The 14,562-nt window shown below is 39.1% G+C and overlaps 1 protein-coding gene across 2 annotated transcripts in view; it reads right to left on the bottom strand.

Moving 5' to 3' along the window:
* Window positions 1-112: 112 nt before the first annotated feature.
* Window positions 113-14,562, bottom strand: part of dip2bb (disco-interacting protein 2 homolog Bb) — a 43,571-nt gene continuing 29,121 nt past the window's right edge. The window contains exons 18-39 of one of the 2 annotated variants that reach the window (XM_028002073.1): window positions 14,226-14,365; window positions 13,137-13,273; window positions 12,953-13,033; window positions 12,724-12,851; window positions 12,140-12,254; window positions 11,865-12,066; window positions 11,064-11,176; window positions 10,773-10,796; window positions 9,737-9,817; window positions 9,523-9,646; window positions 9,303-9,424; window positions 8,380-8,491; window positions 7,626-7,735; window positions 7,369-7,499; window positions 7,107-7,275; window positions 6,860-7,030; window positions 6,513-6,574; window positions 4,796-4,853; window positions 4,626-4,700; window positions 4,351-4,525; window positions 3,617-3,740; window positions 113-3,403 (exon numbers count right to left, since the gene is read on the bottom strand). In XM_028002073.1, coding sequence (XP_027857874.1) covers window positions 3,151-3,403; window positions 3,617-3,740; window positions 4,351-4,525; window positions 4,626-4,700; window positions 4,796-4,853; window positions 6,513-6,574; window positions 6,860-7,030; window positions 7,107-7,275; window positions 7,369-7,499; window positions 7,626-7,735; window positions 8,380-8,491; window positions 9,303-9,424; window positions 9,523-9,646; window positions 9,737-9,817; window positions 10,773-10,796; window positions 11,064-11,176; window positions 11,865-12,066; window positions 12,140-12,254; window positions 12,724-12,851; window positions 12,953-13,033; window positions 13,137-13,273; window positions 14,226-14,365 — 2,707 coding nt within the window. In that variant the 3' untranslated portion in view covers window positions 113-3,150. The remainder of the gene's footprint in view (window positions 3,404-3,616; window positions 3,741-4,350; window positions 4,526-4,625; window positions 4,701-4,795; window positions 4,854-6,512; window positions 6,575-6,859; window positions 7,031-7,106; window positions 7,276-7,368; window positions 7,500-7,625; window positions 7,736-8,379; window positions 8,492-9,302; window positions 9,425-9,522; window positions 9,647-9,736; window positions 9,818-10,772; window positions 10,797-11,063; window positions 11,177-11,864; window positions 12,067-12,139; window positions 12,255-12,723; window positions 12,852-12,952; window positions 13,034-13,136; window positions 13,274-14,225; window positions 14,366-14,562) is intronic. The other variant, XM_028002074.1, reaches the window with a different exon arrangement.

The raw sequence follows: 14,562 nt of genomic DNA, 5'->3' as shown, positions 1-14,562 counted from the left end.
AGATTAACATTAAAAGAGGCTATTTTCAAATAATGTAAAGTCTTAACATATCAGTACCTGTCATTCTATATGCACTACTATGAGTACAGAAATATTGAGGCACATTGTATGATTAAATGTTTCGGTTTATTCTGATTTACTTATACATTAAGTATAAAACAAAGTACAACAAACCATAATGGTAGAAAGCAAAATGGTAAAGGGCGTATCACTTAATATTTAACATATTGAGTTAAAACACCTCCATAGACAGTGGATTACACCCTCTTGAAGCAAATGTAGATTTCACACAGTAATTAATATACAACATATTTAGAGTGCATACACAAAATATTGACAACTCAGTAGAGATCAATGCAATCTTAAGTACACTACTGGGTAGAACTGATCAGTTTTTCTTAGTCTTTAAAAAATTAGCATCATGTTTATTTTTCCATACTGTGCAAGCTTTGAAATTAAATTGCACCATCATTAGGATTGCATAGTGTAAGAAATCTGAAGTTGGAAAAAAAAAGAGTAAGAACCAGAAGAAGCCCTTGTAGACTTCCCAGCAAAGCAGGTAGATGGATTCTGGTTGTCGCTTCAGGTCTCTGATAATTTGCAGAGACTCATTCTTGTCAAATATCCAGTTTATGGATCCCGCTCTTTCATACTTGTTGGATCACCAGGTCCAGTCCTGTTTTACCAGTTTTACTCCCTGAAGTTACAGTTTCATACCTGTTTATCTCTTCTACTATGTCAAAAATAAGATGTACCCCGAGCCAGTCCCTTCGCGGCCGAGTCATGCCAACATTCTGCTGCAGCTATGAAACAAAGGGTTAAAGCTAAGATGAAGTACTGTTGGACCCTATGTTGTTAAAATGGGGCACTGTTTTATGTGAAGCAGGATGTGGCAAAAACTATTAAACAGTGCAAAGTGCATTATTTTGATGTTTGTGATTACTGTTGAGGTTTGCAAATCTCTCCAAAATTGGGCTTGACTTGTTTAAATGGTCAAATGGGGCAACAGCAAAGCCAGAAAAAATGAAGAATTAGAAAAATTCTAGGCTGAAACAAAGGTTTCATCACTGAAACATTGTGCAAGTCATTATATAGTCTTTAAATGATAAAGCACAAGGAAAGCACGTGATTGCTGGTCAAATGTTTACATACTTATCTTGTATATAAATTTTTGAAATAATTCAATTTCAGCTGTTCTCTTTTTGGGGTTACATGATTATACAAAACAAATGAACAAGTTTGCATTTTTATAGATTTTTCTTGTAAGTTTGTAAAGGACACCAGATCAAATACTGGGGCTGTATGAGTATATATAAGCTTATTTTATTACTTTGATCCTGTGTAGTTAAGGGAAAGTTCATGCTCAGTTCTGGCTTATTAAGTCATTAAAGATCTTTGTGGTACAATCACTTAACAAACCCCAAATTAACATGATGCTCACACTCACCATGAGTGGATGTAAACTTCTGAACAGAACATTTTGATGAGATGCAGTATTTTTATGCTCATCTCTGTCAGGTGTTTTTTATTTCCCTCTGGATGGCACCTTGCATGTGGCTCAGCCTGCAGCTGCATTCACAAGTGCTTAAATATTCCAGTGACTCGATACAGAAAATAATTTATGACACGTTGACAACTTTCTGCCTGTTACAGTACAAACAACATTGCTTTGAGAATTCAATTATATACAAAAAGTTGCACAAACACCAACACATAAAAAAAAAAAAAAGTTTGAGCTTTTGAATGCTGAGAGGAACTTAGTTTGAACTTATTATCGCTCCACAATGTTTTACACAACTGAGAGGTTCATACCTGTTTGGCAGCATGGTGGCCATGGATGTGGGATGAACAGAAGTGGACATCATTTTTTATACTTTTTTTTTTCCCACAAAGTAACCCGTCTGCCTGAAAACAGTCATATTATTAGTTCTGCAGCCTTCCTTACAGACACTAACGGGGAAAGTTCCTGCATTAACAGTGATAGCCCTCCCAGTAAACATGGATTATTCTGCTCAGAATAACGTGCTCCTGAACCATATGCTCATAATGCCTCATTGTTATAATAAAATAGATCTTTTTTTTTTTCTTCAAAAAGTGCAACGTTATATCCATACCGATACATAATGATTTAAAGTTATTTATCTTCCCGTCCCATATATAGCTAATATTCCCAAATAAAAGTACTTTTAACTGTTTAATCCTATTTACAGTCTTCTTCCTGCTACTGTTACAGCCTCCCAGCTAAGTTACTTATTCAGAAAGGAGCAGCTGAGAGAGGTGAACAAAACGATTATACATTTATACAAATAAAAATATCTATACAGTGACATACAGTATCGAAAATACAAAGAGACCCTTTTTTTTGTTACAGTACAGAGTATGGGCTCTTGTTTTGTTATCATCCCTTTTGGATATTTGTCAGAACTTTTGCTCCACCTGTTATGGAAGAATCTGAAAGCCATTAATAGCAATTTTATTAAAAGTTAAGATAGGAATGTATGGCTGAAGTTTTGTAAGGCAGGAAATATATCAAAGCAGGAATTATCTATTTGGTTTCGATAAAAGTAGGGGAATAGATTTCTAAGTTTGCACACTGGCTGAGACAGAGGTCTGTCTTCATGGCTTGTCCTCTTACTTATCCACGTTGCTAAGAAATGAAATGAAGGGGCTCAGGACATGCGTTTGTGGGTGAGCGTGCTTGAAAGTTGCACGTACAAAAATACTTCAAGCTGTGTTGAGATTAGTAGCTCTGTGTGGACATGAAGAGGACAGACTTTCACCAAGACAGGACGACAGTTTTTGTTATCAAAATTTACCTGCTGTCTTATTTTGTCATTTCTACACAAAAAAAAGTGCATCAGAGACTTTGCTTTGCTTTTCATCTCACGGTGTACGTTAACTGCCTTGTCTGCATGATTTTATGTTCATAGAAAAAACACAGTGTTCAACCCCAAACACAGACATGCAGTGGTGTAGATATGCTGGTGTCACACATGGCTGCGTGTCTGTACACGTGCTTCATGCTTTTCTGCTCGCCACATACTCACGCACACCCCCTCACACACACACACACACTCCATCGAGCCCGGTCATTAGCGCGACACTGCAGAAGACGCATCCAGAGATCACACCCGGATGGCCACAAGCCCCTCACATGTTGTATGCAACATAGATGGGATCCAGCTGGTCGGCGAGGAACGAGTCACGCAGGTGCATGCGCTGCTTCTCTCCCCTGGAGTTGATGGGTATGACGCCCGGGTCGACGATCACCACCACGCCCACGATGAGGTGGTGCTCCTCCAGCACCACGTTTGTGATGAGGGGAACGAGGTCCAGCGCGTCCTGCTCCGAGCCGCACAGCTCCGACACCACCACCAGCAGGTTGGTCCATGTAAACACAGCACTGCGAGGGACAAGAGCGAGGAGATTTACGTCAGCGAAGCTTAAAAAGAAAAATGATGACAGAACCCACAGAGAAAGAGAGGTCAAAAGAAAGAGAAAGAGGCACAGGAGTAACGTCGAACCACCTGGAATGAGCTGGGATGCTGCCAAAATGTAATTGGAAACACAAATGGGAAGCTTTTTAGGATTAGAAAAGCATCGGCGGCACCCTCACCTCTCAGCTATACTCCGGTGAGCTCGTGACACGGATGTTTCGATGTCAGTAGGGTGGTAGCGTAACCCTCGTAACTCTAGCATCTCGTCCAGTGAGCCAACCACAAAAAGAGCGTCATGCCGATCTGACACACAAAGAAATGTTTGCAGAGTGCAAAGAAAAATTTTGTTCAGTTACTGTAGGAGTGAACGTATCTCTTTGTAATTATAAGGAATATAGTGTAGTGCATTGCAAAAGCCTTTCCACAGTCATGAGTTTCTTATCAGCATTTTATGTGGTAGATCAACACAAAGTGGCACACAGAAGCAGAGTGGAAGGAAGAGCATTTTTGTTTGTAAAAAAATTCAAAATTATAGATAATTTTTCTTATGCACTACTTTGTGTTGAATTGTCATAGAAACCCCCAAAATACTTTAGTTTATATTATTATTTTGCAGCTAATAATGACAGAAAATGTGGAAAAGTTCAAGAGGTGTGAATAAAGTTTGAAAGCTTTGTCAATAACTGTTGATAAGCTTTGTTGTGATGTCTCCATGGAATAATTTGTAAAAATTTATTTAGTCTTTTATGCATTTTAAATACCTAAATCATCTGATGACCTGCTTTTACAAGCCCTGTATATTCAAACATATTTAATTATCCACAAATATTTTCAGCAATAACTTACTAACTCCAATTGTCTAATTTCAGTCTAACTTATTTTAAGTTAGTTTGAGTTTGAGCTGCCTCTTTACCTCCACTTGCATCCAGCAGCTCTGTCCTCTTCACGAATCCCAAGTATCCAGTTCTGGCCCACAAAGTGTGCGGGTCTCCAAAGCTGAGCTTGGTGTTGAAGTGGTCGGCCTGAAGACTCTCCTCACCGTAGATGGTGTAGTAACCGCTGGCATTATGGGGGCTGTTCACCCAGACCTGAGGCAGAGAAACAAAAATTGTGTTTGTTCAACCCTGGAGTGCTTTATATTGGTGCAAACACGCCGTTGCCTCAAACGAGCAACTTCAGCCACATTACCTCCCCCAGATGAGAATCACCGAGTGGACCTTTCGTCTCTGGGTTCACAATGATCACCCTGACGCCTGGCAGGATCTTAAAGAAATGACAACAATATATAATCAACATGTTTTTGTGTGAGGATTTAGCAAACTAGTCTATAACAGTGGAGTACATTTTACGTTTCCCACCTTGCCAGACTCCATCAGAGGAAGACTCTGAGGTGCTCCTCTCTCCACCAGCCTCACTCTGAAATACCCAACAACATAAACAGTCAGACACACATTTATAAAATGCTGAGCCTTAAACCTAAAAGGGACACTAAGCAAAAATATCATCAAGCTACGATTGCAGACCACATATTGCACCCTATTTGTCTGCTCAACAGAAATATAATGCAGGTAAAGTCCACAACCGTGTCAACGGGAGGGACTGACACAAGCATTCCTGCACCAGATGTCTCGAGAGAATTCAGATGTGCAGAACGACCCTTTGTCTTTTATAACCTTGCTTGAGGTGCAAGCTATTCACTGTCTTTTCTGTTTTAAACGGTGGATGTCGCTGCTGCTTGTCAAACCTGCTCGCATTCAACAATCGGTAAAAAAAAGGTCTGCAGAGGAAGCCCAGCCCTCTGACATTGTAGTGGATTTGTTGTGCAGATGGTGAGTATTTCATTTATTTGACAAGCCAGCAGCGTGGCAGGTTGATGTGTTTTGTGGTGAGCTGCAGGAACTGAACTGTGAAAATGGAGTAAATATTATACTATAACAAATTCGGTTTTCTAAGTATTATGTAATAATACATGATTAGTTGCCAATCATTGCTTTTTTTTAATGGATTTAGAGAACTGCATACAAGATATAATGTATCCTAATATAACATTCATTTGTTAATTTAACAAATTGCGGACATGTAAATAATTACAGATTTCTTTTAATTATATGTATAAATAATTATTATTTAATTGTTGCGATTGTGACACTTTTGGCATCAAAAACAGAACAAAATAAAATCGCTCCTTGTGAAGGCAGTTAATTAAAAGTAAAACTGGTTTTATGCTACTAACAAATAACAAATATCAAAAACCTGAAATGAACACCTTGAACTGGACCGAGCTGTAAAGTTGGCTGCGGTGAAGTGAAAAACTTCTGTATTCAGACGAATCAGATTTTGAAATTCCTGCACCCTTTGAACTGACGAGGCGAGGAACCATCTGGCGCATTACCAGAACAAAATGTGAGAATCTAAAAATCGTGATGGTGTTGGACAAGTTCAGACAGATGGTATGAGTAACTCGCCGATCTGTGGAGGCTCCATTAATGCTGCACGATACAGCTCTTACACCAACATATGCTGCCATCCATATCATGTCTTTATCACAGAAGAATATTAAATACTTCAGAGACAACATAAAAATTACAATTTGCATCCAGTTTAAGGTGTAGAAAACAACTTAAAGAAACAAATGTGGCATGTTTTTAAAACAGAGAACGCATTAAAAGATGAATGAGAATGTCAAGTACATGAGCTGTTATAATAAACAGGAATAGACAAAAATAATCTAAAACCTTTAAAGGATGTTGTGAAAAAATAACACGGGGCTTATTAGATAAAGAGGTTTTGAGCTGCTACCGTTAACGGCATCAAATTTAAAGATATTTTTAAGAGAAAAACAATCATAAATTTGATCCTTAACATTGTTTTTGTATATTTTATTCAAAACTCAGGGTAAATGCATTATGCTCATAACAATGCATAAATAGAATCACAGTTTAAAACTTTTTGCGAAAAGAAGTTACATTTCTAACTTATTTTATATTGCCAAAGCTCAGTTTTGATGCTTAAAAGCTTTGAGTGGTTTATTTAATCACGCTGTTTTAGTTAAAAATGAACCTCCTGTGCTCCTACCTATCATGACGTAAAGACTTGATGTCCACATACACCGTGCAGGGATCAGGGCCTGTGGTTCCCTTTGGCATGCAAAAAAGGTCAGACAGGTTCACATTTTTAATGTTGAAAATCCATACTGAATTGTTTCACTGCACATATAAAAGTTTGCAAAAGAAATATACATAAAGAAAGTGGCAGACAACTGGCTTGAGCCAAAGGGACAGTGCCAATCCATCCTGGGTTAGCATATTTTAAACAATAAAAATACAAATATTACGAATCCTGGTTTCTCTTTATTACAATTTCAGGCCAGAGAAAGTATGTAAATCAAACTAAGACAGAACAAGTGCTGATGTTTGGTTTACCTGCAGGCAGATAGCAAGGTTAACTCTGGAGCCAAAAGCAGTGCTGACAGCCCTGGACGACAGACCCACGTCCTTAAACAGCTTGGAGAAGGACTGTGAGAGGGTGAGACGAGGACGCTCCTCTGCTATCACAACGCAGCTCCGCACACACGACAGGTTCACCCCACGGGCCTTAAGCACAACCAGACACAACAATCATATCCAAGCTTGTTTGCCACAAACCCTGATTGTGTGTGTAGGCCCTCACCTTCAGTAAGTCAGTCTGCGTGCCCAGTCCTTTAGTGCACAGCTCCATAACGGAGTAGGAGCAGAATGTGTCCCTAATGCGGTACTGACTGAGCGTGCTCAGCCACAGAGACACACTGCTCTCCAGCTCAAAGGGAGGAATAAGGATTGACTGGTGGCCAGAATAAACACTGAAGGTTAAAGTAAAAAAAAAAATGATGAAGATCTGAGGAAAACCAGTGCAGACACAAAGATAACGTAAAGAAAGTGATGGCTTACTGCACCTTGCAAGGCACCACAAGACGAAGCCCAGACCACAGTAGGGATCCAGACAGATGGCAATTTGGCGAGAAGAGTAAAGTTCACACTGAAGCTTTATGGAGCGACAAAGGGCACTGACTGCTGCATGAGAGATCTGTGATGAATACACAGAAAAGGTTTTTACTATTGTAATTTTCTGGTTTCTTTTCAATATATAATCTGACTGTTATATTTTAGAAATGAATTTTATTAGAGACATGCAAGAAGCAGGATCTCTCACCTTGACGCCAGTGAGCATGCCTGTAGTGGAGACGCTGAAGTCCAGATAAGCAATCATCTCTGCTGTGGGAGGTTTGTAGATCTGTGGAGGGCGTCGGCGAGGGAGTTCATCTGCAAACGAGAACAGAGCAAGGCTTTAAAAAAAAAGAAAACACATGTAGAACAGTAAGAAATAAATACAAAATAATGTTTTGTTAAATAACATTTTATGGGTATGCATCTCTTATAACTCATCTTCGGAGAATCATGTTGTACAACCAAGCTTGAAGGTGACATGTTTCAGAAGGCTCTCCTAAATCTGAGTTTCTATTATTTTTATGTATCTCCTCCATCTATTGAAACCTCTAGTCTTATGTTTCAGATGGTGGCTTACAGTGAGCCAGGTTCTGCTGGAAGTTTCTTCCTGTTAAAAGGGGAGTTTTCCTCTCCACTGTCACTACATGCATGATTAATAAGAGGGATTACTTTAAAGTCAACCACACAATGTGAGCGACTGTCTGCTGTTGCAACATTCCTATCCAGGAGGAGTGAATGCTTTAAGTCAATGAAATCTGCTGGGTTTCAGTACACAGAAAATGTCTCTAACCAATTCTAATAATGAACTGAACTTTACTGGATTGTTTGTTAACTCGGATCAATTTGAATATATGTATGATTGGATGGAACTGACCTTTTTCTTTCTCATGTGCCTTGAGATGACATGTCATGAATTGTCCCTAAATGTTTAAATTGAACTGAATCAGTGGGTTTATTACCCGTATCAATGATGGTTGGCCAGGTTTTGATGTTAACAGATGCTGCAGCCTCTTTGGAACGCAGGATCCTCATGAGGTTCTGCGTGGTGAGGATGCACGCAGCTTTGCTGACCTGGCAACAAAACACCGAAATGATTCATAAGGAAAGCAGAAGCTGCTGCAAAATTTAAACGAGGAGCAAACACCCACACACCCGATCATGCAACATGATCGCACTTTCTGATGTTGAATTGTTCAGCTGATGTTGCTAATGATTTAGACTTGTTTTGTAAACAAAATGTATGTTCATCAGGTCACTCAACTGTTAAACATGAAGAATATCGATAATCTCAACGTGAGTTTAAACAGTCAGTAGCTGTACCACTTGAACTGAACCACAATTTTATTTTATTTTTTTACATTAAAACCACAAAGACCAATTTTACCAAGCTATTGTGTTTAAAACCAACACAAAATATAACATATTTGTCACTTAGAAAGAACATTTTTTGCGATTTAAAATATGAATAAACACATGTTCAGCTCAAGAGCAACTATTGCCTTCCGAAATTGACTAAAACAGAGTCCAGCTGGATGTAGTTTAATTTTAGTATTAATCCAGCTGTTCTGAGAAGGCCTCAGACGTTTGTTAGCAAATATTAACGATCAAGGAACACAGCAGACAGGTCAGGGGGCAAGTTATGGAGAAGTTTAAAGCAGGGTTTGATTCAAACACAACAGGCCAAACTTTGGAAATTGTGGAGTATTTGTTGACAGTACAGGCATTATTAATGCCCTCTGGAGTATGAATGCTTTTCTTTTTGCAAAGCATTGCAAATATCCAAATAAATTAAATATCTCCAAGTTTCTGATTATATCTCAGCATAAATGTTAGCATGATTATTTAAAAGGAACGTGATGAAAACATTTTTAAACAGGCATACATCAATGATCATCCGAACAGTCGGCAGAGTGGCTGCCAGGTTCTGCGGGTGCGGAGGCCTGACGTTGACCGGAACACAGCCAGCGTAGAGACAGCCGTAGAAGGCCGCGATCAAATCGATCCCTGGGAAAAACATGGAGGACAACCACAGTGTTATGAAAAATTTAAATCATTTAAGTCTCATAATAAGTCATCTTTAGACAGAGTCAGAGGCAACTTGCCAGGAGGATAGAGCAGCACCACATTCTCCCCGGTGTTGATGCTGCTTTTCTCAGAAAGGGCAGCTGCTATCTTCTCTGCTCTCTTGTGAAGCTGAACACAGGTTGCTGTCCCAACTGTCACACCCTAAAGGACAAAAAAAGAGGAGATAAAGGCACATAATGTAGCAATGCAGAAATCAGTGTTGGGAAAAACCAGATAGGAGTAACTTTGTACCTTTGCATTAAGGAGAACATAGAGAACATGGTCTGAGTCAGTCTGGGCCCTCCATTGAAGAGCTTCAGTCAAATACTGATGCTGCAATTTGGTGAGAAAACTAATGAACAACAGCACATCTATAGAAGCGCAAACAATTACACAGGGCAAATTCTGATGGGAGAAAAATAAAAGTTGTGCATAGAGGCTGCATAGCTCAGTGACAAACAATCCAACATAAACATAAACATCCAACATAATGTATAACTCTCACTTTGAGTCAGAGGTGGGTAGAGAACCCAAAAATTGTACTCAAGTAAGAACAGGACCACTTCAAAATATTTTACTCAACTAAGAGTAAAACATATCGTCCGAGAAATTACTCAAGCAAGAGTAAAAAAATAATTGTTAAAGAGATTACTCAAGTGTTAAGTAACTGATGAAAACATAATTCATTTAATATTAAAAAAATACATCATTAAACAGATCAAAATATAAGGTTGTATGAAAAAAGTTTGTGTTTTAAGGAACTAAATGAAAAATAATTCATATAAACAACATAATTACAAAAAACAAAATCAGATGAAAGAAAATTTTTCCAAATCAATTTCATTCAATATAAAACTTATGTTTTGTGTCTTTTCCATACAAAAACGGAAAGTGTGTGTATAGATCTGCTTAGATTTTAGTTTAAAAAAGTTTGTTCTCCATTCAGTGAAGAACAATAGGTAGAGTATTCAGAGATTTTACTCATGTAAGAGTAGTAATACTTCATAATAAAATTACTCAAGTAAAAATAAAAAGTCCAGCAGAGTAAAAGTTCTCCTAAAAGTATTTTTTCCCCCCAAAAGTTACTCAAGTAAATGCAACTAGCTACTACCCAACTCTGCTCTGAGTCAACACAGCTCTTATAACAACTTTGGTGTGAGAGGTAGTGAACATCAGAGGATGCATATCTTATAAAAATCAAACATGCATGCACCACTGCACAGGTTAACACATGACCAGAATAAACACAGGTGTGGGGAATCATGCCAGCGAGGACTGCAGTTCTTACCATCACAGTGGGCCACATACAGAGCTACATCCAAAACAAACAAAAAAAAACACAGAGCAGAAGGAAAGAAGAATCCAGATTTTTTCTGTAAAACAAGTCTTTGAATCTATTGTAGCAGTGGATAGTATCCAATCATCACTTTTATAACTAACACCAATATTGAGTATCAAATGTATCTGCGTGTTCATCATTCCTGAAGCTTATGTAGAGGCAGATGCTGTTAGTAATTTAATAGATTAGGATCTAGCGTTTGGTTGGACATGTGGATTAAAGTCCTTCAGGACAAACTACCTTTCGGACCAGATCCTGGTCTTCGATCATGCCGAGATCCCTCCCTACAGCCTGAGCGATCCGCTTCCCCGCCACCAGGTTCCCCACCATGACGGATGCAGGACCGACACCGACTACGAAAGAGGAAAACATCGTTGCGCATCGAAAACCCAACAGATCTAACATGAAAAGATTTTTTTTAATCACAGTTAATTATGATTGTGGAACTAAATGCAGTTCTTGTTTTAATGTAGCAGGAAAGTTACACAAATAGATACAAATGTCAATATAGAGGAAACAAAAATCCTATCAACATTGCTACAAATCAAGTACTAAACAATAACATCTTAATGATTCAGGAGAAACAGAAGCCAACAGGCACCTTACAACCAAGTACCCTAAATGTTTTTTATTGACATGTGAGTACAATATACAGCTTAATTTACTTTTCATACCACCACAGTTACTGTAACAGGATTTACATCTAACAAACAAAATAAAGGCAAAACCAAAAAAAAAAAAAAATATTTCAACTCAAATTTACACACATTAGCACTTTATGATTACAATATGTTAAGAACCAGATAATTATTGACCATAATGTGCATTTATACCTTTTTTATTGTTATTTTTCACATGTTTTTATTGTATTTAAGCTGATCCTAATCTTTGTGTACTTAAGTTTTGTGTATATTATTTTTATTATTTTTTTTGGCCACTATCTGTTGTCAAATTTAGTTAACAAAAAGTAGCACAACAGATTAACGTACAGTACGTAGACAGACAATAATAATGACTGAGTACTTCTTATGGCAGACTCACCCGGCTGCTTCTGGCGGGGCTTCGGTAGGTTGGTGACACACGTATGGGGGCACATCAGGATGTTGCAGGGGTGCAAGTTCCCATCCAAGAAGAACTGCTTGGTGTCGGAGATGTGGATACCGCCGAGGGGTGTTTTGGGCAAGGTGTTGGCAGAGACCAGAGCCAGACAGTAAAGACCAACCTGGTGGATGCTGTCGATTGCCTAGAGGGGAAACCAGGAAACCAGGTCAAATGTTGGTTGTTTGAAAACATTAATTAAGAAGTTTCTTGCTTACCTGAAGTACTCTGCTCATCCACTGGAAGCTGTCCTCCTCGCTGGCGTCTGGCCTTTGCTCTGCGACAATTACGACCCTCTCATCATAGAACACGGTGACTGAAAACACCGCGATCCTGACATAGAAATAGAAACAAGAGCAAATAGTGAAAACTTTTCAGAGAATACAGAAACAGTTTGACAGCCTAGTGAAAATAGAAGGACTATAGCAAAAGTATTTATATCCCTTTAGCAACTTACATAAATAAACCAACATAAAGTAGTTCAGAAGACAATATATCATTGACTGCACCATTGCACTGGATTTTATTCAGGGGAATGAAGACAAACAGGTCAGACTTATCAGATTTATTCTCCATTTTTTATCACGCATTATTTTTCTAAACTTCACAATTACACAATACTTTACATTCATTCCCAGTAAAAAGTTTGTGGTTATGAAGTGAAGAGACATGAAAAAGTTGGCAACGAACTGAACTGTTCAACTGCATTTTTCTACATGCTATGTTTGCTTTCAACCACTAGATGTCAGTAGTGATAAAGAGAGAAATCAACAGTCACACACTGTGAAACATGCATGTCTACCTTCCACGGTACACCGTCTTAACCGGCTCCACAGCTAGAGCGGTGGCCACCAGGTCGTCAGCGTTGTGCCTACGGCTGCTCACCATCAGTAAGCCTTCTATCTTCCCCACAACAAAGATCAAACTGCCCTGTGAAGGTGGGAGGAGGGGCCAAAAGCTGAGTCAGTATCCTGCATGTTGAGGGAGCCAGGTTTCACACAACTAGAGATGATATAATGAGTTGTACTTACTGGGCCAACAAACCCCAGGAGTCCTGACCGCACAAATGGAATCTCTCCAATAGGAACTCCATTAGCATTAACTGGTATCACCTGAGCAAATTACAGAGAGAAAGCCACATTAAACAGCTCCCCTCTCCTTTCCTGTCAGCACACACACAGCAGGCTGTTGGATCATCTCCCACCTCACACATACCTCAAAAGTGTTTTTGGTGAGTCCAGGCAGGCCGTAGTACATCGTGCCTCCAGCACGGGAGTTGATTATTATCTCTCCTATCTCATCAGTTTTACACAACTGAGGAGGCCCGTCTGGCCTAACTATACACATCAGAGCTGAAAGTACAAAAGAGGAAACCATGAAATAACTGGAATGCCTTAAACAATGACACTGAACATGCTGGCTACAATCCTGATGCCTTTCTGTCAGGGACATCAGCTAAAAATGTCAGCTAAATCTATGTTTTCTGCAGTTAAGTATGGGATTTGTTTGACCGTACTAACATGACATGTCAGATGACTTGTTCCAAATTGATAGAGTTACAAAGGCAGCAGAACCAACTGCATGTGAGTAAAAGTTGTTGAGATAGTTTCTAAAACCTGGAATACGTGAGAACCTGCTTAGTTTAGCTGCTGCGTGTTGTTACCATCCAGAAAACCTAAACGTTCTACAAAAATATGAACATGTACTATCTCTCTAGCATCATGTACCAACTCACTGGAGTGCTGTGTCTCAAAAATAGCTCATATAAAGTTTTAAAAAGCAGAAATGATTCAGTTCAGTTTGCATTGAGACTTTAAAACTAAGTGTGAGATCTGCTGATGAGCTGAAAAGCTGAGCATTGCTGTTGTGCATCCAGTAAGTGTTCACTGGTAACATCTCAGGCTGTACATACAGGCTTTTTGGTCTCATTTTGTTCCCACTTCCCACTGTGGGTTTGTAAAACATTACAGTCTACGATACTGTTCTTTTAAATGATCTATTGGAACCAGCTGGTTAATGCCTGTTTTGTTTTGTTTGGATTCATGAGCCGGAAAAGTGATTTGTTGCAACCAAACATAAAAATTTATGATTGATGTCTCATTGTGATGACTAACTATTATTTTCATGCAGTGGCTTTCCAGACGGCACCCTCTGACAGGCTAAAGCATGATGGTACTTTTATGTGCCTATATTCCAGTAAATTTCGATGTGGCTTTGTTGCAGCTTCCTCTAAAATCTGAATCCACATGACATTTATTTTTCTTGCTTTTCACATGACTAATGCCTGCTTCCCTCTGTCCTCACCCCCAGGCATGACGTGTCCTACATCTTGTACGGTCAAGGCGGAGTTCTTGTCCTCGGTGTTGACCCGGATGACCCCATAACTCAGGCCACCCATGGAAAGGATGGCCCGTGCGGGGAGAGGTGCACCTGGGACGCCCGGCCTAAAGAAAGCGAAAATTCAATTAAATATTTGTAATTACATCCATCTCATCGCTTTGGATACCACTTTTACTATCAGCCAATGTACAAGTATGCATTTTCATTAAAGTAGCAGTTCCAGAAAAACTGATTGAGGTTGTGGTGTCTTTCAGCCCAAGTTGGGGTCGTTGCATAGATGTATTATGTTGCTTTGTGGCTA

Source organism: Xiphophorus couchianus, chromosome 20 (assembly GCF_001444195.1).
Source record: "Xiphophorus couchianus chromosome 20, X_couchianus-1.0, whole genome shotgun sequence".
Taxonomy (NCBI): Eukaryota; Metazoa; Chordata; class Actinopteri; order Cyprinodontiformes; family Poeciliidae; genus Xiphophorus; species Xiphophorus couchianus.
This window is presented reverse-complemented; position numbering and strand designations above follow the sequence as displayed.